Source organism: Callorhinchus milii, unplaced genomic scaffold (assembly GCF_018977255.1).
Source record: "Callorhinchus milii isolate IMCB2004 unplaced genomic scaffold, IMCB_Cmil_1.0 Scaffold7, whole genome shotgun sequence".
Classification (NCBI taxonomy): domain Eukaryota; kingdom Metazoa; phylum Chordata; class Chondrichthyes; order Chimaeriformes; family Callorhinchidae; genus Callorhinchus; species Callorhinchus milii.
In genome coordinates this window covers 6,205,861-6,231,692 of record NW_024704748.1, presented here as the reverse complement: position 1 = coordinate 6,231,692, position 25,832 = coordinate 6,205,861, and the positions used below count along the sequence as shown (strand labels likewise).

At 44.1% G+C, this 25,832-nt stretch overlaps 1 protein-coding gene across 2 annotated transcripts; it reads right to left on the bottom strand.

The window, feature by feature from the left end:
* Positions 1-1,279: 1,279 nt before the first annotated feature.
* LOC103185853 (V-set and transmembrane domain-containing protein 4) lies at positions 1,280-22,462 on the bottom strand. Of its 2 annotated transcripts, XM_007904576.2 has the most exons (9): positions 22,042-22,462; positions 14,885-15,277; positions 11,096-11,164; positions 10,060-10,128; positions 8,696-8,803; positions 8,544-8,577; positions 7,774-7,880; positions 4,812-4,876; positions 1,280-1,961 (listed from the first exon to the last, which is right to left on the bottom strand). In XM_007904576.2, the coding sequence occupies exons 1-9, from the start codon at positions 22,088-22,090 to the stop codon at positions 1,794-1,796; spliced, it is 1,062 nt and encodes a 353-aa protein (XP_007902767.1). In that variant the 5' UTR covers positions 22,091-22,462; the 3' UTR covers positions 1,280-1,793. The 2 variants fall into 2 exon arrangements, with proteins under 2 accessions (XP_007902767.1, XP_007902768.1); XM_007904577.2 differs by lacking the exon at positions 8,696-8,803.
* Positions 22,463-25,832: the final 3,370 nt, after the last annotated feature.

Here is a 25,832-nt window from a genome sequence, read left to right as displayed (position 1 = left end):
ACAATTAAGAAAACTGCTAAGTTGTTCTCTCAGCAGTAATCCCCTTTACTACTGTCTTTTTCTTTTGCATAATACATCCTCGAATTTATTGCATTTTATTTAACGTTCAGGCTTTTTTTTTTGCGCAGTTTTCTGTTTGGGGCCCAAGCAGTGTTTCAACAAACGAAAGCGATTTTCAACGGCTTTTTCCTCAGAGATTTTTGTCAGAATGAATGGATCTCATTGAAAGCATCTCAGTTTCAATCATGCCCTTTGTAAGCGTTATCTTATCCAGCCCTTTATAATATATATATATATAGATATATATATCAAGAGTTTCTCGTGGGATTTTAATGTTATAAAACAGAAAGCGGTGGAAAATACCACAATGCAATATTGTCTCTTCGTAAATAGCGCTGGCTCCTATCAATCGGAGAGATAATATGAGAAACCATAGCTCAGGGCTTGAGCTAAGGCATAATGTTCCTTTGTAAACGGGCTTCCAGACTCCAAATTAGCTGCTGCAGTGATTTGAAAAGGAATGTCAAATATCAAACTCAGCTTCATTCCACTTGGCCAATTAGGCTGTCACGGCTTCCCAGGATTTTGCTGCAAAGTGAAGCGACTGCGTATTTTGTAGGCAAATGCGACCGCCAATTTTCACACAGCATTGTCCAACCAATAGCCATGAAGTGGGTGACCAATTTTATCTGGAGGGATTGTCGACCAGGACACCAGGAGAAACTCCCCTATTTGAATAGAACCCTGGGATCTTTAAAGTCCACCAGAACAGGCAGACAGGACCTTGGTTTGACACCTTATCCAAAGTACGGCAAACTCTCCGAGACATTACCCATGTGTAAGGCACAATAGAAAGTATAAGTTGCAGTGGGAGTGCTAGAGTGCTAAGCCAGACTGTGTAGTCCCAACAAGTGGCTTGAACCCACAACCTTCCAACTCACAGCTGACCCAGGCTGACACTATCAACGCAGCTTAATTATACAGCGCCTTTCATGTAAAAGAAACTCTTCAAAGTGCTTGACAGAGTGAGATCAAAAATGAAGTGAAACTTTATGTACTTTATATGCAGCCGCAAATCTGTGCCAGCAACTTCCATGAGGGTCAATTCCTGTGAATTTGGACGAGGAGCATCAACACCAGGCACTCAGCTGAGCTGCCTGGCTGTGCCTCTGTGTTGTAATCTATGGAACTGCAAAGAGTCAAAATCTCCTCAGGAGAAGGAGGAGGAAGGAAGGGGATGAAAGGTAAAGGGGAAACAGAATGATAGTGGCAACTTAAATTGAACGCAACCTACCTTTTATTTCACACATGAGTTGTGCAGGCCTCTCTCACGAGTTATACCACTCTGGTTACACAGCCTGACTCGCTAGTCTTTCATTAATTACAGTTTATTCTGCGTACAAGAGAAGTGTTTACATGTGATTGGTGCTGTGTCCGTGCCTGTAATCTGCTCCTGTACAGTGTCTGTATCCTGCAGACTGGGCAAACTGGTCCTGTGATACAGCAAACATCAAGTGAAATGACTGAGCCCGTGTGTGTTCCTTGGTGTTTCAGATGGCACTCCGCCCATATCACAAGAGCCATTTAGATGAAGAAGCCCCTTCAGTTTGGAGCTAAACTGATGGCTGCCCCTCAGGACCACTCATTGTCCAGCCTTCCACGCGTCGGTCTCTGATGTGTGACTTAATATCTGGTAAATAACTCTCCCAAGCAGGACGTCAGAAGGCACCTGCGTAATACAAAAACGTACCAGGATGCGCTTCAGTCTTCGTTAAGTATCGCCGGCTCGGCTATTATTTCTCGTTGTCGTTAGCTTTCTGGCTGGGGTTAAGCTGGTCTTTGTTATTGGAGAAGAATATTTTGGCGTAAACCGTGGTGGAGGCCTGAGCGCTGGCGTTGCCGGGCTGCGTGGGGACCAGCTCCAGTTCAGCGTAGGTTAGACTGTCTTCGGCAATTCGGGGCTTAAAGGGAAAAAGAGAAACCGCATCAGACGAGCAACCTCTCAACCAAACCCCCCCCCCATTTATATAGCGCTCTGTGAGCTTATCACCTCCACCCTCGCCCGGCTCCACTGGCTCCCCATCCCCCAGAGGATTAAGTTCAAAGTTCAAAGCCTTGGGACGCGAAAGGCTCTACACAAACGTAATTTTGTTGTGCACGTAGGGTGATGTCTCGGTGTGCTTCAGAGTGGCGGGGTGGAAGACCGAGAAAGTGGGAAGGGAGAGCGGGGGTGGTGGGGGGGGGATTGACCAGGAGTCGAAAAGGGAGGTTTGAAGGTGGGATTTAAAGACTGATAGAGAGGGGTCAGGCAGAGGGATTAGAGGCAGGGAACTCCAGAAGTTAGGGGAGTTATGCCTGAGGGCTCAGTGGCCCGGTGGAGGAGGGCAGACCTGTGTTAAAGTATTTGCCCAATTTAAACCCTCACAGTGCTGAAACAAACAAAACCCAGATGTCACGTGTCTATCCACTGTTTCAATGGGGATCCTCCCCGTTCTCTTCTTCCCCACCCCCCCACCCAATTTGACATCTGTATCGTCTTTTCTCAACCAAATGGATATCAAGCCAGCGGGATTCGAGAGAAGACAAATTACAAAGGGGGGGTGGCGGGGGGGGGATAATTTAAAAGATTCCTCCCCAGCCATTTGAACTTCGAAGCTTAATAAAAGTTTTTTTCATTAAACACGGTGGAGCAGTAAATGGGTTAAGCCAGTAATATCATATTGCCAAAGCAGAAATGGTAATATTTGAGCCATTTTCTATTGGTGATATGTGCAGGGTTAACATTTTTTTTATTCCAAGAGAATTGCTCCAGTCAAACTGAATGTGCGTTTAAATTCTGCTCTTTCACTTAATTACACTTTATTCTGCCACCACCGCCCGAGTCTTTTATAGTCCATTACTGCCTCCCTTAAAATAACCTCAGTGTGTTCACCTCATGCAAATTTTAGCACGTTGGGTTATGAAATCACATTTTTCAGTTGTTTTATCGAATTATTGCAAAATTGCATTGTGTTTTATTGTAGATTATCTGTTTATGCTTTATTTTATTATACGCGCAGAGAGAAACTAATACTACTTTCTGCAATATATAGGTCACCCTGCATGTTTGGTTGATGTGCTGTTTTCATACATTTTTATGATGGTCTGATGGTAAATATAATTCAATAAAGCCAAAGACCACTAAATAAATAATTGGATCTAAGAAAGCAATAAAGGTGCAATAAAATTAGCAATTCTACGGCAGTAAAAGGTACATCTATTGTCCCTGCAACGATAGGGAGCCACAAAATACACAACATGATTTTTCTATGCTTATTGCTTGTCTATGGTACTTTGACATTATTACGAATATAAATATATGTGTATAGGCCACGGAAGGAAGAGGTAAATATTTTTAAGGGCGCATTAAAGATACGAACGGTGGTGTAGAAGATGGCAGATTCAAACGCAAGGCCATTTGTCTCCATCAAAGGTCTTTGCTTTTAGATGCGCAATAAAAGGGAGCAGTTAAAGTGTAGCTTCGTGGAAGAGATTTGTGGAATTAATATGAATCGGGCTGCCTTGCGGAAGATTCAGGTCTCCTCACACAGGATATATATGCCTCAGTCGCTGCTTTCTATCACCTGAATAGCACCTCGGAGATTTCAAAGACTTGTGTAGATTATAATAAAAAAAATAAGATACTGGTTTTAGATTTCCAAGCTGAAATGATAGCAAACGTGACAGTATCCCCCAAAGATAAAGTAATCGGAGTTAAGAAGGCAACCTTTTAATTCCAGCCACTCGGCATTTAATCCCAACTACAATAATAGAATTTGCAGCGTAGTCGGAGGAGGTTCGACCCATTGAGCTTAAACCGGCACCAGTTATCCCCCGAGGTCCCATCTGTGCCTGCTCAGGCAGACGTTAAAGAACCCACAGCACTATTCGAAAAGAGAAGGGAGTCTCCATTGGTGTCCTGGCCAACAATCCCCCAATAAAATTGGTCATTCATTTCATGGCTGTTTGTGGAACATTGCTGTGCGCAAATGTGCTACCGGGTTTTCCTACAAATGGACAGATACCTCATTTAATCGTGAAGCGCTTTGAGACGTCCTTCTGACATGAAAAGGCTCTATACTGAATGTAAGGATTATTATTGTACTCATCCCATTCCCTGCTCTGTCCCCGAACCTTTTAGTAACCACACTTGCTTTTGACGTGACGCCTTAGCGCGTCATCAAGGTGCCGCAAAGCGCTTAGTGGGGTTTACTGTAAAGTGATGTGACTGTGTGTATTTTGTGGGTGAAAGCAGCCGTCAGTTTGTGGGCTGCACTTTCCCACAAACAGCCATTGAATGAACCTTTTGAATAGGGCATCAGGAAGAGGTGACCCGTTGAACCTGTTCCACTACTTTCTTGGATCTTGGCAGATCTAATCCTAATGCCCAGCCTGCCCCCTTGGCCGTTTGCCGTACCTCTTAATATCTTGACGCCACTTGATTGCCTTCTTCTTGAAAGCTACCACTCTTTGGGTTTCCATCCCGGACTCCCTCCGACTGGCTCTCTCCCTCCCTCACCTCGTTTAAGATCTCTTTCCCTTTGCCACTACCCTCAGCTCCCACACTCAGCTCAGGTGCCAACCCATTATTGTTAAGCACCTCAGGACATCCTCGCGACGTGAAAAGCCCTGTTTAAATGTAAATCTGTACCATATTGCAAAAATACACATATGCAGTGCAAGAACCTTGTGTCGCCCTATTGCACCGCTACTTCACTGAATTCAACTTATTCAGAAACAACCAATTGAAGAAGCGATGAGAAACTGCTTACCATTATGGATTTACCCTCCTGCCTTTTCCAAAGTTTTCTTTTGCTGGAAACGTCTCTGGTAGGTACTGGAATACAGAACAAGAGGGTGGTCAGGACACATCGATCTTGAAGGGACTGAGGCTGTATGTGGCGCTGCAATATCTTAACAACAAGCTGAAGGACACCAGCTGCGAGATTCCAATGGTATTACTTATACTGCGTTGACTGCTGACCCTATTGTTAAATTCCCTTCGTAACAGTGTCTCACACAGACTGATCCTACAGTTGGTCTGCTACAGACTCTATTTTTTATAGAAAGGTTTTGCATTTTTGTAGTGCCTTATACATCGAAGTGCTTTAGACTAGTTATTATTTAATCACCATGACTTGTTTTCTTGCAGACAGATAATGGTGAAGTCAGACATATTCAGATTTACAATTCATTATAACTTTATGTTGTTAATGAATTAACTCTTGCATTTGACATAGTTTTTTTTAAGATCATAAAAAAAATCTCAAAGCACTTGAGTCATGACTGTGAACTGTAGGGACTGCATTGTTTTTGTAGGCAAAGATGCGGCGGGGGGTGAAGATATCCAGCTTACAATAAACAAGCCTAAATATTGGCAGAATCCTTCTCCCCACCGGTGCTGAATTTTTGCTGTGTTCATCCCCAATTTTCTCTGCCTATTGCCATTGAAACGCTCACTCACACCTTCGTTACATCCTGCTTAGACTTCATCCAAACCTTTGCCACCCGCATCCTGGCGCATATCAAACTCCTGGCCACACACCCATCGCCCCAGCCCTCCCAAGGCAGACCTCACCAGCAGGGAGTAGGAAACAAACTGGTTTAACTCACCCTGGACTACGGTGACTAAGGCCACATGTGGTGCTATGTTGGGTGAGGACAGAAATACTCCCAGCTTTAAGCCCATGATTATAAAGGCAACTAAATAATAATTACAATAACAATATTCAGAAATGGCTTGACAAAAAACCTGGTGAACCAAATACCAACCTCCTGCAGAAAGTAGCTATTTTAGGAAGCTCAAACGTACTAAGAAAAGGAACGTGGCAGTGTTTTTTGTTTGTCTGACCGTCACTGAAAACCGCTTAGAAATTACCACTACAGAGTGATTTAAACTGTGATAAAATAATTATAATGACAGTAATCCTTGCCTTTGACACAGCATTTTTCACATTTGGCTTCACAGGATTTACTGTAATGTCTTGTGACTGTGTATTTTGTAGGTCAACACGGCAACCAATTTGCGCACAGCAAATCAATGGGAAACGCTTTGAGACGTCCTGATGTGAAAGCTGCTGTACTGCATACCAGGGCTTAGTGTTATTTATAAACTCCCATCAATTTAGTGGCCACAGATCCCTTTATTTGGCTGGTCTGTGTTTCGGGAGAGAATCCTGTTCTATTGTTGTGGAAGAGTGCAGCGACTGTGAAGAATACACAAAGACCAACTTAAATAAATACAACCCGGCACATGGTTTTGGTCCATTAATTAGATTCCCACTAATTCATTAATAGCTGTGTCAGTGGGAGGGCGAGGTATTTGCCAGCAATAGCGACCAGCCTCCATCAATCAATTCTTCCGCAGTCAAATGGCTTTTATAGACTTATGCTCATTGATATCCTAAGTACCCCCTTCATTACAGCTAACTGTGTAAGCGGGAAGAGCTGTAATGTTGGAAAGGGCAGCAATTTCATCTCCCTTCCTGGAAAACCCATTGATTGACAAGGAGGAGCCCGGGTCATTTTCAGCCCAAACAGGACAGTTTGAGTAAAAGGCAACATTCTGCTGAAAATAGTAAGCATCAGCGAGGGGCCGTGAGATGAGTTGAGCAATAATCGAATTGCTTTTGAAAGGACACCTTCACCTGTTCAAAAGAATCGAGCAAGCTCTGATCCCCCGACAGCAAAGAGACGGAACCTCACTGTGAAATTCTCCCCGGCGTGATTGAATTGTGGCATATTGAACGTCAGAGGGGAGCTGTCCTGCCAAGCCCGGGATTAAAACTGACTGACTATGCCCTTCAGGGTGGTGAAACAACCTTTCACTTTTTGGAAAGGAACAAGCTTTCGGCTGCCTCTTAGCCAGTGCCGATAAACTGCTAGTTCACTCCACGGCTGTTTGTGCGATATCGCTGTGTGACAATTTTGGCTGCTGCGTTCGCCTGCAAAATGCAAGGCAGCTCCAATTCAATACACTGGAAAGCACGTCGACAGGTTTCAACTGGTGTGGGATGTCGCCATGCGCAACTGGCTGCCGCGTTTCGCCCACAAAATATGCAGTCAATTCACTTTACGGTATATTCTGTGAAGCGCTTTGAGCTGTCTGAATGGCGTGATATGGTGCTATATCAAATGCAAGGATTATTATTATAGGCGTGCATCAAATTTAAGGGTTATTATTTTATTACCGGCGGAAAAATAATTGTATTTCATCTGAGTTCGCTGTCAGAGTGCATAGTCTTGGCAACAAAAGAATTGTAAAACTGAATAACCACCAGTCCAATTAAACTGCCCAGCATGGGTAGGGATATTTGGAGAGCCAGTTCTCTATCAGTGATGTGACCAAACTCGGGGCTGCTGATGACTGGTGCTGAAATTGATGTGGATTGGAAAATCATAGAACCTTTAGCTCTATTTACATTTAGAAACAAGTACATATCCAGACCACAAACCCACCCTCTCATTTCCACCCCCGACCCCCTCCCCCACATACACACACACAGACAGACATGTACACATCCAGTGCTCTGTTCATCGGTATTAAAATGTGTCTGAGTTTGATGGCACAAAGTCGATTTATCCCTTCCTTTATACTTTGGGTTTGTCTCCAACATACACAGAAATAAAGTAATTCCCGGGAAGCACTTTGAGACAGCTTCCTTGCGATTTTTGCAGTCAGTGTAACGCGACACTTTATCCTTGAGCCCAATCCCGCCATCGAGTGGGACCTACTTTTAACAGGGATCGGTGGAGGCAGCTCCTCTGTGCCTGTTGTCTTTTTATCCTTTTTGGGTTGCAGTGCAGAGGTGCTTCGCACACTCATCACTGTTTCGCCTGAGCTGCATTTAAAAAGGAAAGAGACCTCTTAATCCATTTCCCATTCGGTGATTTTTTTTTTCCTTTCCAATATGTCATTGAGAAGGAACAGTTTGCTTGGAGCCGGACATGGTTTTATTTATTCTAATTTGTTTTTGCTTCTAATTTTCTCCTCTTCCCACCTCTCTTCTCTTCACTTCCCCTGTTCTTTCCCCACCGTTCCTCTTCAGACATCTTCCCTCGCCATCTCTCCTCTCTCCATCTTTCCTCTCCCCCGCCCCACCACCACAGTTTTCCCTGTCAACGCGGATAGCAAGTCAAGCTCCCGGTCTGACCAGAGATCAAATGAGTCCAAATTACGGACACATTCACAAGACCGCAAAATCGGTTCAGATGCATCGAATCTCACTCTTCCAGAACACCCACCCAACCGTGCTCCCATCACTGCATCAAGCTGCTTGAGTCCCAGTGTCCTGGCTTCAAGCCTGCTGCTTGGCAACCTGTTTCAGTCCTCTGTGTAAAGATAAACGTCCTGGTGTCTGTCCTGAGATTGCCTTTTGCCAACTCTAAACCCGGTTCATCTTAGTCCAACAGTCTCAGTGTGTCCCACAGTTGTCTTGGTGCATCCTAAAGTAGGATGCTGCAGCTTTTGAAAGAATGAATCCATTAAAGTTAGAGGAGCATACCTGCTATTAGGTCCTTTCATCAAATAGTGTCTAGCTGTTAGAAAGGGAAAAGAAGGCAAAGCAAAAATAAATTAAGATGCGTTTGGACAAAGTGAAGCAGAGTCAGTCAGACGGTACGGGCGGGTTGGCCTCTCGGTGTGTTTGACGATCACCTCTTGCTTTCTTTCTGTTTCTCAGAGTTTGGCAAGCGATCACAGCCGCAAAAAGGATCACCGACACGATCCCCAGAGAGCAAACTAGCACGGAGTAAAGATACACGTCTGTGAATGAGATGCAAATGCTGGTCAATTTCAAGAACAGATTGAGTGTGCCACAAACACAGTCAGTAATCCTTAAGTAGACAAACCGCTTTAGCAATGAAAATGTATTCAGTTAGCGGAAGCTGGAACGATCCTCTTGAGTCTCCGTGCAATCTTGCGATATTTTGTTTCATAATGAGGTTAGATTGAAGTTTTGCGTATAATGTGATAATCAACTCTTTATTGCAGCTTTGCCCAGTGTAGATTTACACAGGATGGTGGGTTTGGTGCGAAAATCTAATGTGAGGTATGGCAAGCTGCAAACAGTGTAATGGCTCTCTGGTGCCCAGGCAATAAAGAATGAATAAAGGATGTGTGTTAAGGATGAGCGTATTGCTCTGGGTTGGTGAAACCGCTTGCAAACTGCACTGAATAAAAGGAGAAGGAAATGTTCTTTTTTAAAATAGATCAGGTATCAGAATAATCCTCCAATTTCATACAGTGCCTTTCGCGTCTAGAGGACGTCTCAAAGCATTCACAGGATTTACTGTCAAGTGTAGTGACTGTGTGTCTTGTAGGTGAACACAGCAAGCAGTTTACCCGCAGCAATGTCCCATGTACCGCCATGAAGTGAATGACCAATTTTATCTGGGGGTTTGTTGGCCCAGATTGCTGGGCGTAAGGCCTGTTCCTTTAATGCAGAAATGGTGATTCACACCTTGAATGATTTACCAGGAGAGTGTTTGAGGCTGGACACTGGACTCATTAAGAAGCAGCTTGGTGCTGTGTGGGATGATGGTAGGGGGGTATTCTGGAAGGATCAGATGGGCCGAAGGGCCTCATTCATCCAAACCGATCTTGTGACTGAATTTGTCTTCCTAGATTGTGGGCATAAGGACATTGGGACTAGGCTGGTTTTTCCAACTCAAAATTGAAAGAATTGGGAATGCTTGAAATGATCACAGTCCCAGACGTATGACAGGAAGGAAGCTTGGTCAATAGGCTCTATATCTGCAATCTATTTGACATCTTTTCTGCTACTCTTGAGAGCAACTTTACTGAACATCTTTTAACACAAATAGCAACTCTTGACGCTAACCGGAAAACTCAGTCAATGCCGACTTTCGGGAACACTGTTCCAACAAGCTCCTGGGAAGGAGATGGCACAACTCCAGATCCCTTTGAGAGTCGCTATTTCCGATGCAGATTGCAAGTCATCAACCGTCAGCCCCCAACTTGAAAGCAAAGAGTCCGTCTGGAATGAGGAAGAGCTTTACCTCCATATACCGTCCATGGTTCCTTAGGATTCCTGGAAATCAGCACGGTTGATGTTTCCAGGTCAAAATCTGCAATTGTTAACAACTGCTGTTAGTTTATTGTTTTCTATATACTCGGCTCTTAATATTTCAGTGCAGATGTTCGGTTGTGTCATTGCATTTACATTTCACGGAGAAAACAAATCCTTGCATCTGAAATAGCGCCTTTCAGGTCGGGACGAAGTCTCAAAGCGCTTCACAGGGTTTTACTGTGAAATGCAGTGACTGCGCATCTTGTAGGCATTTCACATTTCCAATGTTTTGGGATTTAAATGTTCATTTATATTTTTTAAAACTCTATTCCAAACCTTTGTGTTAAAGTGTTCAAATTTGATTCCAGTTCTCGAGTCTCTTTGACTTGTGCCGTTCCCCTGAATTGAATTGAAATGCTCTGCAGAGCGCTCCCGAGTGTTGCTATCACAGAGGCTGTGACAAATTGGCAGCTCGCCACAGCCCTTGAAGTCACTGATTGATACCCTTTCTAAGCAGGATTCTCTACATTTACAAAGCAGTCATTGACGATAACATCAGGCCTTACATTTCAGCGGGGGAAGACCGAGCGGGAGAGCAAACCACTTGTGTGGGAAATGTTGATCCTTCAGCTATCAGATCAGAACTCCCGCCTGGTCCATAGAAATCATTGTTCTGTCGTTTTACAAGTTGCCTATTTCTGTTTTTGTTGCTCGCCTTCTTCGACCCAAAATAAGGATTTTTGTTATAAACGATTTGTGTCGGATGCTTTTTTTCCGAATGGCTACTCGCAGATTCCCTGGACTGTGATTTAATCTGAGGTCCAGTGTTCCACAAACAGGATGGATTTTTATACCCTGAAAGCGATCCGCCAATTGACTAACAACTGGGTTTCTACTTACTGCTAGTTAAACAGCTGCGTGCGAAGTAAAGAAACTTGCCTAAGGTTTTGCCCCGCCCGAGAATCGAACCCGGGTCCTCTCGCTTGTGAGGTGAGAGCGCTAACCGGCACGCTATGGGACTTTACCTTCAGGGACTGTCCACGTCTCACTCGTCCTCTCTGAGGTGGGCACAATTGTGGTTTGAGGCAGCCGCACTGTTGGGGAGGGTGAAACAAAGAGTTATTTCAGTCACTGCTCTGCAAGCCATGGCCCTGTCAAGTAGAGTGGTCCTCCCTGGACAGAATAAGCAGCAGGAGGGGCACTTACCCAAACAGTGTTCCCAATGGCATGCTGCGTGGTTTTAACTGGTTAATCTCCACCAGTTTCCCCAAGGCACGCTCTGAGGTTCCCAAGCCTAATCGTTTCTGGGATTAGAGAGTGTGAATTCCATTCCAGACACGGGGAAATTTGCAGTTTGGTTTGGATGCATTGGAGCACAGCGATGGGCTTCTGAGCACCAGACACCGAAAAAAAACTCAGCGGCTACTGTTTCAAACAGCAACAAATCCTAATCAGCTTCATCGGTGAGTAATACCTGGCGATGTTTCACTGCCAGACGTGCAGTATAAATTGGGGTTAAGCCCTGTACTGTAAATGTGCATCTGGCTTCCCTCCCTCTGTGGTCTATTGGCAGCTGCGAGGAGATCCAATGGACGGCCCAAGTACATTCCAAGGGACTGGTCGTTAATGTTAGCAAGGATCAGCTCATGTAACTGGTCTCTTTAATAACAAATGAATCACTGGATATAGGAGCTTTTCACATGTGCCAAGTTCTGTGTGTTTGTGTGTGTGTGTTTGTGTGCTTGCGAGTGCACGCCTATCTCTGAAATTGTGTCTCACCTTTTTTCCGCTCTGTACGCAGAGCTGTGTAAATGAGACTTTTCCCTCCTCGCAATGTGAACACAGTTGACGTGTGCACTCGGACTCTGCTCTTGTTTTTAAGAGGGTGCGAAAGGAAATCAAAGCAGGGATTTACGGAGGATGCTGTAAACCCATTTGCTATTCTCTTAGTAGTAGATTGTGGAACTCGCTGTGCAATCAGATAGTAGAGATGTATTCAAGAGGAAGCTGGACATTCAAATGAGGGAGAGGGGAATTGAAGGGTTTGGGAGAGAGTAAGGACTGGGTGAAGACTCTTGTGGAAACACCAGCATGGAATCTAGGGCTGAGCGGCCTGTTTCCAAGCTGTACCTTTTTTGTAAATCTTACCACGTGGTATGCAAGTTTAGACGAAATTGAAGGTGAACAAAGCTTTTAGCACATATTTGTTTGCGATGCAACGAGATTCAATGTGCAGTGGTTTGTAACTGGTATTTCCTCAATAAGGAAAAGGGAAGTGCATCCACTCTGATGGCATCACTTTTTAAATTGGAATCCCTATGTAGAGTCCCATTGCGGAGAACCAGAGAAGCCCCAAACCACTTCACAGGCTTTACTGTAAAGCGTAGTGACTGTGTGTTTTGCAGGTGGATGCGGCAGCCAATTTGCAATCAGCAATGTCCCACGAAAAGTCCTGATGTGATTGGAAATTGTTGGCCAGGGTAAGAGAAGGGAGAAACTCCCTTCGCTTTTCAAGTCGTGCCACGGCATTTTTAACGTCCATATGAACTTGGCTTAACATCTGATCAGAAGTACATTGAAGTATCAGTCTAGACAGTGAGCTTTGAGTCCCAACATGGGGCTTGAACTCACAGCCTTCTGACTCAATGCCAGTTGATCAATAGACAAACTATTTTAATTCTACAAACAGAATAAAGGGTTACGTAAACCTCACGTTCCACAGCCCTGAGACCAGGATCTGAAAAATGTGACTGCTCTATGTCTTGTGTTGTGCGAAATATCCACAGTAACATTAATATTAGCCTTAATTTAAATACATTATCCCTTAGAAAAATCTATAGCAATATTGGAGACAATGGCGCATTCTTTGCCAAATTAAGCATCGGCTGAACAATTGAGGGATGAAGCCAAAGATTAGCTCTGTCTCTGACTCTGTCCTCAATTTGCCAATACAGTGCAATAGTCCATTAGCTAATCAATCGTACCTTAAAGGTTTTAACATTTCTGCAGCTTTTTTTAGTGCCTTGAAATATTTATCACATAAAGTGCCATTTATACAGTTATCTTCCTCTCTTGCCATTGGGCTTGGATTCAGTGTCACAATTCGCACTGTCATTGCGACCTCACAAACCTCCAACAGAGAATCGTATTGCTGGTTTCAGATAAGATGTGGATGGGTGTCAGCCTGGCTCAGTCGTTAGCACTTTACGCCTCTGAGTCAGAAGTTTACAGTTAAGTGCTGGGGGAGTGCTGTATTATCAGAGGTGCAGTGAAACATCTCTAAGTGCTTCATAGGATATTCTGTAAAGTGTAGTGTCTGTGAATTCGTGGGAAGCCAACTTGCACACAATAAGGGTTCAAAATGCAGTGGTTTCTGGCCAGTGTTCCTTAAATAACATTTCTTCCACAAAACGCAGTCATATCCTATGAAGCACTTTTGTGATGATCTGATAAGGTGCTATATCAAATGCAAGGATTATTCTCATTAATTATTATTATTGCTTTGACTACTTTGTCAAGCCACAAGGAAAATAATGTCCCACCCACAATTTCTCCTTTATCAATAGAAAGTAAAGAAACTATTTGTAGGGTGGGAGGGCTGTGTGGATAGTTGACTGAGGAAGGAAGAGAGTTGTGAGAAAATCTTTTGTAGGATATCTGAGGCCTAAAATTTCTCATGACCTCAGTCGTTATAAAACTAATCTCATTGAGGTCATGCTGAATTTTTGAAAAAATCAGCCTTCAAATTGTAACAAGTAAAATAACCCTTGCATTTGTCATAGCGTCTTTCACGTCGGGAAGACTTGATTTTACTGTAAAGTGTAGTGACTGTGCATTTTGTAGCGGAAATTATGCACGATTGCAACTTTTCAGACAGTGGTCTTAAGGCCTGTGTGAGGTTACTCGAGCCACAGGAGGTTATTTGAGCCACAGTTTGTGTGTCTCCATATTAATTTAATACAAGTAGAAGCTTAAAAAATTGTTTTCTGTCGGGGACATTCATTTACTTAATCCTGTATACACTGCACGACATGTGGGTGACAATTCCTGCTAAGTACAACAACAACTTGCTTTTATATCGCCCCCTTCATAATTACATACCCTGCACCCCTCTTATGCCCTTCACCTGTTCCCCTCTATTCCCTTCTTCTGCGTGCAAACATCAAATTGTCTTTTTGCTTATTATCCTTCACGTAAGTGAATATCTCGTAGCGCTTCACAATAACGGACAAAGTATTGAACATTGAGCAAAAGGCAAGTGAAGAGGGAGATGACCATTGTCAGTACATTACAGTGTACACTTGTATAGCTCCTTTATCATCAGACGGACATCCCAAAGCGCCTGACAATTCTGCCTGGGTGGGGGTAGGGTGAGGAGGGGGAACATAACCGAAAGTGAATCAGGCAGGTTTTAAGGTTTAATTTAAAGATAGATAAAGAGAGGTAAGATGAGGGGTAGAGGGAGGGAGTTCCAGAGGTTCAAAGTGTGGTAGTTCAAGGCTGGGCCATCGATGGTAGCCCAGAGGGAGCGGGAGGCGTGCAGAAGGTCTGCGTTAGCCGAGCGGAGAGTGGTGCGGAAGTAGAGGCAGGAGTGTGGTTAGTGCAGTGGATGAGAAACCCACCCCCCACAAAAAAAATCTTAATTTCTTCTCGCTATTACTGCAGAACTAAGGGAGGCAAGAAACCCCGAGAACAGTTTATAGTTTAGATATACCTTTTCGCTGCAGCTACACGACGGTTCAATTGAGTTTCGTGGAGAGCTCGAATGTGAACATCGGATTGCAGCGGTCGGTCAATGTGAAGCAACCTCTTACCTTTCACCTCGGTTGTGCTGTTTCCGTTAGATATCGACACCCACTTCTTATTGAGGTTGGCAATTTCTTGGACTCGGCACCGGTAGTGTCCTTCGTCGCTTTTGCTGACGTTCTTGAGGATCAATACGTAAACCTTGACCGAGCCCTGCTCGTAAGACTGCAGGTCGCAGCGACTAGCTCTGCAGCTCGTGTAGGTCTGCACATGGCCTGTGCGGTTCAGTCTCAGGATTCTCTGACCATCGAGGAAGGAGTTGGAGTAAAGCCAGACCAGAGCCAGGCGGCCGTTCTTCCTCCGGGCCTGAGATATGCGACAGAAGAGAGCGCCGCGCTCCCCCACGGTGAATTCCACTGCTGGCCCGGGCGTGACCACCACTTTCAGGGCCTGACCTATGTCTGAGAGAGAGAGGGAGAGAGAAATGCCAAACAAGCTCAATACTGTGTTCAGGTGTGGATGAATTTGATAAAACGCACAGGTTTGCTAAGAGATTTCGCGTTCAGTTTTTATCGCCGCGAGGAATGGTTAGCGAAGCTCCCTGAAAGGTGAGTTCAAGAATCGCGTCAGAAGTTTGAACTCACATTATTATCCCCGCCTTTGATATGGCGCCTTATCACGTCTTCGAGAGGTCTCGGAGCGCTTCACAGAATACACTGAAGAGCGAGTTGACTGGATATTTTGTGGGGCGAAGCATAGTGTAACCTCACACCCCAGCGCTATTCAGTCTGGTTTGGATACACTCAAGCACAGTGATGGGTTTCTGCACGTGACAGACAACTCTGGCTGACCAAAAAAATACAGTCCTCTAATTGTCGTTTTATATTTAGTGCTACAGGTTTATAGAAAATGTTCTGCATATCTTACGTGACAGAATAAGTTGAAGTTGCAAAGCCTGTTCTATATTTAAAGTGCAAATGATTTAACCTTTCTGCATTCTGTATTTGCATTCCTTGAGTATGACAGCATGAGATGCAGCTTTTATTTATTACTTTCTTCCATCTAATGAGAAAACCCGTGCTGTATTTTCAGCTGAATGTTGTGGGCGAGTGTATGCTTCAAATTATTTTCAAAGCTCTTGTTTTGTTGTGAGAGCCACTCACTGGAGGGTGAATGGAGTCAGTTGTAGGCGTGACATGTGATAATAATTAAGATTTCACTCGTAGTTTGGCAAAATCATTAATTGGAGAAATGTAACCCCGAAACTTAAACGGATATCACTTCACGGCTGTTTGCGGGACATTGCTGCGTGCAAAATTGGCTGTCGCGTTCACTCACAAAAAACACACACGCACACTACGCTTTTACAATACATCTAGTGAACGTGAAAGGCTTTATACTAAATGTAAGAAATATTATTAGTATGCAGACTGCTTGTCACACTGGCACAAGACCTTTTCTACTTTAAAAATTGTGTTCAATTTGCCAGGAACGGTGGTTGAGGCCAGGACTCTGGACTTATTTACATAGCTTGACGTTCTGATGTGGACTGTGGAGTGGATAGTCTGGAAAGGTGATGTCAAATGGGCCCAAGGGCCTTCTTCATCCGAACTGATCTTGTGATCATGTGAGATTCAGGCCGATTGATTTCAAAGCAAATTTTCTCTTGTTACAGCTTTAAGATAGTTGGGTGGTCTCTCAGTGTTTCTTAGTGCATGTGTCCTCAGTGTGGAACTGGCTTTAAATCAGCTGTCCAGCTCAAAAAAATATAAGGGATAGAAACGGGGTAGAAATGGAATTGATGCAGTGGGAGCTGTGGCTTTCCCCCGCTCCTCCCCCCATAGAGTTGGCTTGAGGCACAGAGTTTATATAATAATAATCTTTGCATTTGATAGCGATGTCTTCTAAATGTCTCAAAGCGCTTCACAGACTATACTGTAAAGTGAATTGACTAGATTTGTGGGAGAAACACAGCAGCAAATTGCACACAGCAGTGTCCGACAAACAGTCGTGGATTGAATGACCAAATTATTATCATTATTGTTTTTTGAGGGATTATTAACCCCAGAAAAGCAATCCGCCAACCAGGTTCCTACTTGCTACTAGATAAACAGGCGTGTGAGTGAGGAAACTTGCCCAACATTTCGCCCTGTCGGGAATAGAACCCAGGTCTTTCGCTTGCGAGGCGAGTACTCTGACCACCAAGCTACAGGACTCCACAAAGTAGGTTACAGCGGAATAGAGCAGGTGTTAAAAAGGAAAGCTTTGCCAGTACTGATGTCATTCATCTTAATGAGGACGGACAGAGAGAAATTGAATTGGATGAAATTCCGATTCTCTGTGACAAAGCCAAACTATTTATTTGTCAGAGAGGTTGTCTGAGTGGCCGAAAGTGTCAGTGAAGGCGGCAGTTGGTAGCGCTCTCGGCTCTGGGTCAAAAAGTTGTGGGTTGAAGACCCATCAAGCTCTCACAGTCGAGACAGACACTCCAACCCAGTACTGGAAATATACTCCGAGCAATATTTAGAAATGCAGACGACAGGATCAGAGAAAGATTGCAGTCATTGTAAAATGTTGGACTGTGGTTAGGGAAAGGCAGGGCAGGAATGTCTGGCCTCAGAAAACCACGAAACTCCTGTGTTTAGTTATCCAGTATTGCCTATCAGTGCCCTGTACGATCAGAGTTGATTGTTAGTTATCAAAATCGTTTGTAAACATAGACTTTGTTTCAAATTATAAATCCCAGTAGCTGTTTTTACCTCTGTGAGAGCAACTAAGTTACAGCGGGGAGAACCAACTCGCGGGCTATCTTTTATGCTGTCTTTTTTTCCCCCCCTTCTCTTCTAACTTGTTTCTCATCCCCATTATCTTGATGCGAAGGCACAAAGACACTTCTGGCCATCTACTGCCAGTCAGCCTGGCTCCCACAGTTGGTAGCGCGTTCCCCTTTGAGTCAGAAGATTGTGGGTTCCAGTTCCATCGGGACTTTGAACTCATATTGTTTAGACTGACGCTTCAGTGCAGTGCTGGGGGGAAAGTCACACTGTCCTTCGGGGGAGATGTTAAAACTTAGGTACCTGTCTGCCTGTTCGTATGGATGTTCAAGATATACACAGAGACGGGAAATGCGAGAAAGTCAGTGAGAAAATACTGGTCTATAAATAAAACACAATAGAATTTGTGGGTTGTAAAGAATTACATCCCATGAATTCTGTTGTATTCTATTTATAGTCCGCTCTGATTATAGTTTATGGTTTGCTCTGATTATAGTCTGATTACACTATAATCAGATCAAAGCAGCTAATTACTCCTGCACTGACTCTACACTGTTCACTTCAGACACAGCCAACAAAGCAAGGAGCCAGAGGCTATTTTTTTTAAGCCAGATATCTGGCACATGTGGAAATCCGTCACCATGAGAGTCTCCCAACTAAACAACCGAGCCGTCCACATGTCCGTGGTTTTCTCTTGCCTGGTGCTGTCTCCCCAGAGGTACGCACCCTGCTCACCTTATCCGGGGAGTGCGACCGGAGAAACATGTATCTCACTACCCTTTGCATGAAGTAATTCCTCCTAAATTCTCTTTTTGATCACCTAGTTGCTCTTCTATATTTGTGTCCCCTGGTTACAGACTCTTCAGCCAGTGGAAACAGCCTATTTGTGTTAACCTTGCCAAACTTTCATAATTTTATTCGTTTCAAGTAGTTACTCTTGCTCTCAAATGTCTCTTCTCCAGCAAAAACAACGGCCTAACCTATCCAGTTATCCTGATAGCAGTGACCTACCAACCCTGGTATCATCTTGGTAAATCCATGCTGAACTCTTTCCATTGCTGTTATATCCTTCTTATAATGTGGAGACCAGAATTGGACACAATACTGGTCTCTAACAACAACCACAAATTGCATTTAAGTTCCGCCTTTCACATTGGCAGGACATCCCAATGTGCAAGGCGCAATTTAAATGCAATCACAGTATAAAAAGTGTATAACAGCATTAAAGGCTTACTCAAAAGATCTCCACTCAGACTCTTTCTTAGGAAACCAGATAGAAAGTTAGACCCCAGTTGTTTCAAGTACAGATTCATAGTTACTAGGTCCAAAATTCACCTAATGTTAGCCTTTTCTCAATCCACGACGGTCTGTGGGACATAGGTTGCCACGTTTAGCCCACAAAACAGTCAATTCAGTTCACAGTATATTCTGTGAAGTGCTTTGAGTTGTCTCAAAGATGTGATAAGGCACTATATCAAATGCAAGGATGATTATTATTATTATTTTCTCAGATTTCCACAGGGTACCTGGTTGTTGCTGGCTTATTAACAGTAATTAGTATTATGGACCAAAAATGTCAGATCATGAAGAATTGAGGCAAGTTGTTTCAATTTATACTAAATCCCACAGTTATTAAAAACAAACCGGCTTCTAAATTAAGACTGGATTTGAACGTCTTTCTCAGTGCTGTGCAATCTGAACCTTTAAGGCAAGACAGCCTTGCAGGCTAAGAATAGGGGCAACCAACATAGCTAGACAAATCCAGCCACAAGGCATTGTCCACTTTATGGCAATTGATACAATGGCCTTTGTGCAGGACTGTGTTTTTACATGATGCTAGTTGTGGCTCGGCTAAAAGAACCATCCTCTGTGTCCTGTTTGTGGGACTTTGCTGTACGCAAAATTGGCTGCCGTGGTTCGCCTGCAAAATAAACAGTTACCGCACTTTCCAGTATATCCTGTAAAGCGCCTTGAGGCATCCGAAGTAAAAGGCACTTCATCAAAAGCAAGCAATATTATTATTGTTATAAAACATTTTCAAAAGCGTGCACTCAGTCGCTTGCTGTGAGACTGGATCTCGCTGCTGACCAAACGATTCAGCCTCCTGTGGCCACTAGCTCAGCAAATGGGCTCGATTCCCAGGCGAAGCAAAACCTTAGGCAAGTTTTCTTCCTCTACACACCTCTATTTATCTATTATATTCCCTCCCCCCAAAAAATAAATAAATAAAATTTGGTCACTCAATCCCACGGCTACGTAAATGGCAGGTTCCAGATGCAACAGCCGGGTTTAGTTTCGAGTAACAATCCCTGGACAGACTGAGTACCAAAGCCAGGAGGCTGAAGCTGGGAGATAGATGCTCAGTAACAGTCGTCCGGGAAATAAGTTGCCAACAACATCGAAATTCCCGAGCTAACCAACTTCAAGGTTCTGTTGTCAACTCAGCAGCTCACATCGACACCTTTCACTTCAACATGAAGTCTAAAATTTGTATAGCGCCTTTCACGTCAGAAGGAGGTCCAAAGTCCCAGACTATAAGAAGGATATAACAGCATTAAAGCCTTTTATATTTGTTGGTGTTTTGCCATATCCTGTGAATCACTTTGAGACATCTATTTATTTTGATTGAGAGATAAAATTGATTGGAACTTAGGTGAATATTGTTTTGAGGGCAAACGCAGCAGCCAAATCTGCCTCTATAAATATTCATACAGTGGGTGTAATGTGGAATGCTCTACCCAACCTGGTTGGTCTCCATGACAGCTTTTATATGTCAGCCTTGCACCGTGGGTAACTCTCTCGCCTCCGAGTCAGATGCCTGTGGGTTTAAGCAGGACTTTGAACTCACGTAAAACAGACCAGACTGACACTCCAATACAGTGCTGGGGAAAGCGCTGAATTTGTTGGAGGTACCATCCTTCAGATTGGACGTAAGAACCGAGATCCCATCTGCCTGTTCATGTGGACTTTGAATTTGCCATGGCACTATTGGAAAAGAGAAAGGAGTTTCTCCCGGTGTACTGGCTAACAAATTGTTCATTCACTTTGTAGCTGTTTGTTGTTGATATTATTTGAATGAACACTTGAGGAAAAGGTAATTAAAGTATAGGAAAGACCAAGAGATTGGACTTAGAGCAGAAAGCTCCAGTGCAACGCGAGGAACAGCATAGACATGATGGGCCAAAAGATCTCTTGCTGAGTTGGAAAGTTTCTATGATGGCACGTGTACAGGACAAAATACTTCAATAATTCTTGTATTTGATACAGCACTTTTCACATTGGGAGGACTTCTCAAAGCACTTGACAGGATTCACTGTGTATTTTGTGGGTGAACTTTGCAGCCAATTTGTGCACAGCAATGTCCCAATGTTTTGCAGGTGAACAATAGTGAACTGTGTGGCGTTAAATGAAGACATAATTACCTTGCCTTGTAAAATGAATTTACAAATGTGATGAAGGGAGCAGGTCTGTGCGATTAGGCAAGTTGGCTTTAGAGCTTTGAGCTAGTCCACCAGGTCAATGGGCTGATGGAAGTTGTCATTGAGGTAATGCAAAGAGTTGAAGTGATCAGCACATTACGGTACCGAGGTCACGTTGCTGTGAGCCAGAGCCATTTGTACCTCAGGCTGGGGTCTGACACACTAACCAACAAACTTTATGTTGCATGTTTTATAGAAGAAAACATCTCGTTGGGAGGATGGCAGTGCGACAATGGAGCACTCCCCCAGCGCTATATTGGAGCATCAGCCTGACTGAGTTCAAAGCACCGACGAGTGAACTCAAACACACAACAGAGGCGAGACTCAGCCGGTCTGACTTGTCAGGGATGTAAGGCACAGAAATAGGACAAGAAACAAACAATAATAATACAATAATAACAATAATAATTATTGCATTTGATATAGTGCCTTATCACAAAGTTGAGACATCTCAAAGCGCTTTACAGAATATATTGTAAAGTGAATTGACTTTTGTGGCAGAAGCTCGATAGCCAATTGCGCACAGCAGCGTCTCACAAACAGTCGTGGATTAAGAAACCAGTAACCAGTAAAAAGTAATTTTTTTAGGTCCTATTACCCCAGGAAAGCAATCTGCCAAATCGACTAACAACCGGGTTTATACTGATTGCAAGGTAATCAGAGGCGTGTGGAGCAAAGAAACATGTCTAAGGTTTCTAGTCAATAAGACTGACTGAGTCAATTGGTTCAGTTAAATCTTTAAAATACTGCCAATAAGTCTAAAACAGCAATCCTCCTTTAGCCGAAAGCACTGGCTGTGTTATAAGCATCCTCCGTCTCGCACGCCAGTTCCAGTCTAGCATCTAGGCAGTGTTTTGGATTTTGTGTGGTTGGCTGGAAAGATAACATCCTGTTTTCTCAGTGAAAAGCTGGAAGGTTTACACCGACAGAGCAGTCTGCCCAGAGAGAGAGAGAGAGATGGACACATCTTACCTGCAGCCCAAAGCTCTGTCAGCAGAACAATAACCCCCAAGAGTCTCATTCTTCATAGGTGATGGATGTTTACAGCAAACTGCACGGTGTAACAGTCTGACATGGTAGTAGTCAGTCAGTCAGTCTACTCCGCTCTCTGCTGCTCAGCCTCTTGCCTCCCACACCCATACACACACGCACACACATAGACTGAACCCATGTTTTCTTTCACCCGACATTAGTGGGAAACGGCATTTCCTCCGCACTCCACAGGCAAGTCAGGAATTTATTTCTCTCCAGCTGGCTTTTTACGTCGGACAACAAAACTCCAAGTTCATCGTCAGCAAATCCGATGTAAATGGAACGCGGGCAGGCATCTGGAGAGAGGCAGAACAGCTCCACTCTGTTGTCTCCCCCACTCTTCTCCCCTCCCCTTCCCTCCCCCTACCCCCCCCCCCCAACCCCTTTTCCAGGCTTTGAAAGAAAGTTACTTTGAGTTTTTTTTCTCCCTTTCCTTTGTAAAGAGCAGCTGCAAAGCAGTCGCCAGGGAGACGGCGTTCCCAGACTTTCAGGAACGGTTCTCTGCTCCCTGACAGTTGCTCAGGAAAGAGCCAAGTGGTAGTATATGTTTTGGGAGGAGAGGGTGAAGGACATTTGGGAGTGTCTCAGAGTCGGGTCTTAGTTACGTGAGTAATCTCACAGACATTTCCCATTTGGAGGGAATTAGCTTTCCCATAATTACTTCATTGTGACCTCGTGGGGAGCAGTGTATTTATTCTGTTTTTAAGCAGCAAGGACTCTGACGTGACTCATTTCCTTCAGCAGATTCTATGCGAGCCCTTTGAACGCAGCCTCCCAGCTGGTGATCATAGGCTGATTTACTGCCGCACATGTGCTGTGTTTTTAAAGGCCTGGATCCAGTTTGCGATTGCTTTGTGGATCAGCGCTCCAAATTTATTGCTACTTTCTGCTAGGTCCTCTTCAGCCCTGGGTCGGCCTGACTTAGTCGGTAAACTCTCTCACCTCTGAGTCGGAAGCTTGTGGGTTCAAGCCCCCATGTCCACACTGCGTAAGCTGAGACTCCGAACCAGTGTTTGGGGAGGGAGCGTTGCATTGTTGGAGGTGCTGTCCTTCAGATGAGACGTTGTCTTGTTCAGGTGGAGGTTAATGGTCCCATGGCACTACTTGAAAAGAGAAGGGAGTCTATCCTGGAGTCCTGACCAACAACCCTCAGATAAAATTGTCCGTTCACTTAATAGCTGTTCATGGGACATTCCTGTGCACAACTACACAGTCACTGTACTTTACAGTATATCAAGCGCTCTGGGACACTACCCCGCATGAGGGACGCTATATAAATACAAATTGTTGTAATTATATCCTGTGAAGTGCTTTGAGACATCCTCCAGATGTGAAAGATGCCAGGATATTATTGCACAGAGGATCATCACTGTCGTCAATGACATTTTTTACAGAGGGAGGTACCGTTGTTGTGAGATAATATTGGAGTCCAATTTGCACCATTTAGGAATGGGATTCCTGCATACCCCTGGAGTGGAGGCCAATGGAATCAGAAATACCGTTAAGAAATATCGCAAGTTAGACCCTCCCCCACCCCTTCCCACTGTCATATAATAGTCATATGGTTAAAAGCTAATTCTATCCATAGCAGTATATACTAATTAATCCTTGCATTTGATATAGCGCCTTAACACATCGTTGAGACGTCTCAAAGCGCTTCACAGAATATGCTGTTCAGTGAATTGACTGTGTATTTTATGGACAAAACACGGCAGCTAATTGCGCACGGCAGTGTCCCGCAAACAGTCGTGGATGGAGCGACCAATTTTATTTTCTTTGAAAGGATTATTAGTACATGGGGATCTATATCATTCCTCTACCATAAAATGCTGCAATCCAGGATAGACTCATTGCCAGTTTCGTGACTGCCTGGTGTGTGTGCCTCAGCTCTATGCACACAGACCCGGCTGTGCAGAGTGCTAGCCCCAGCCCTGAAGGAGCTGCCTGTTATGTTTCCTGTCTGGCCAAGCCGAGGATTAGCTGAAACGTAGAGAGCAGCAGCACCTCTTTCTTACTGATTTCACGCAAACACGATCCATTTTAAACAGCCAATTTTATACCGTTCAGGGAGCATTAACAAATGTTCTGACTGACTGGTAGTAGGGCGGTGGCTGTTCAGTGAGGCATTCCACTTCTCTGCTGAGCCACATGGTGGGAGGCAACAACTACAACAAGTGGCATTTATACAGCACCTTTCACATTGGGAGAACGTCCCAAGGTGCTGGACAATGAGGGGTTTTCACCCGAGCTGTGGGTTGGGATCAGAGAGGGGTGGAGGAGGGAAGTTGACTGAAGCCATGAAAAGGAAGGTCTTGAGACAGGCCTTGAAGGGGGCAAGGCTGGACAGAGATGGCACAATTCTCTCTGTGTATATGCATGGGGTTGGGGAGGGCAGTGGGGTGAGGTGAGTGTGGGGCGATGGGTGGACAAATCAAGAGGTTCATCCACCTTGTCTGCAGAAAAATCCATCCTTCGTCAGTTTCGGAGGCACCCGGAACTTCCTGTGCAAGAATGCCCAAAGGCCAACTTTAACGTGGGTCAGCCTGGCGCAGTGGTAATACTCTCGCCTCTTAGAAGGTTATAGGGTTCAAGCCCCACGTCGTACTTGAAATCACAGGATATTAGGATGTCCACGTGTTGACTCTCTGCTGTTAAACCAATGATGCTGTAATAGACCAGACAATGTGACTGGATTCCTCTTGGATTCTGTTGTGTCTCTTGCCTGTGATGAATAGGCTAGAAAGTGTTGTAAGGTAAACAGTTCCTAACTGTTTTAGAACAAAAATGTCTAAGCATTATAATAATCCTTGCATTTGATAGATCAATGATCATTTGATCTCAACCCACCCTGTTCGCAGACAGCATCAAGCTCTATGTGTAGTGACTGAATTTCTGTAGTTGAATGCAGCAGCCAATTTACACACAGCAATGTCCCACCAAAAATCATGGAGTGAATAATAATAATAATAATGCTTGCATTTGATATAGCCCCTTATCATGTCTTTGAGACGTCTCAAAGTGTTTCTGTAAAGTGGATTGCCTGTCAATTTTGTGGGTAAAAGGCGGCAGCCAATTGTGCACAGTAGAGTCTCACAAACAGTCGTGGATTGAAGTGACCAATTTATTATTATTACTTCTTTTTGAAGCAATGATCGATTTATATCGGGGGAATTGTTGGCCAGGACACTGGAAGAAACTCCCTTCTCTTTTCGAATAATGGGGGATTTTTAACATCCACTCGGTCAGGCAAATGGGACCTTGGTTTAAAGTTTAATTTGAAGGACAGCACTCCACATCCTTGTTACCTCTGGAGCCTGGGGATGGGGCTTCTTACCCCACAAGGGCAATGGATCCGTGCAAATATCTGTCCACGATTGTTCAGTGGACATTACCAAAGTGGTTGTTGTTACAAGGCGCTTTTGACTTGAATAACTGCTAGATGGACTGCAGATAGTGCAGTGATTTAATTGAAGACGGTGCATCCTTTTGTTTAACAATTGCTTCATGCCAATGGAGTAGGGAAAACCCAGTTTATTTTCTCTCAGGTGCGGTCAGCTCCTACCCCACCTCCTATGGTGTAATAAGCAGCTGAAACAAATACAGATCACACGTGCTCCCTTTTAACATAGCCTGCTAATGTCATTACATTGCCTTGCTATTAAGATGGGTGAACACTTAGGATTGCAGGTAATTGAATTATACGCAGCTTGTCATAGACTAATAAACTCAGT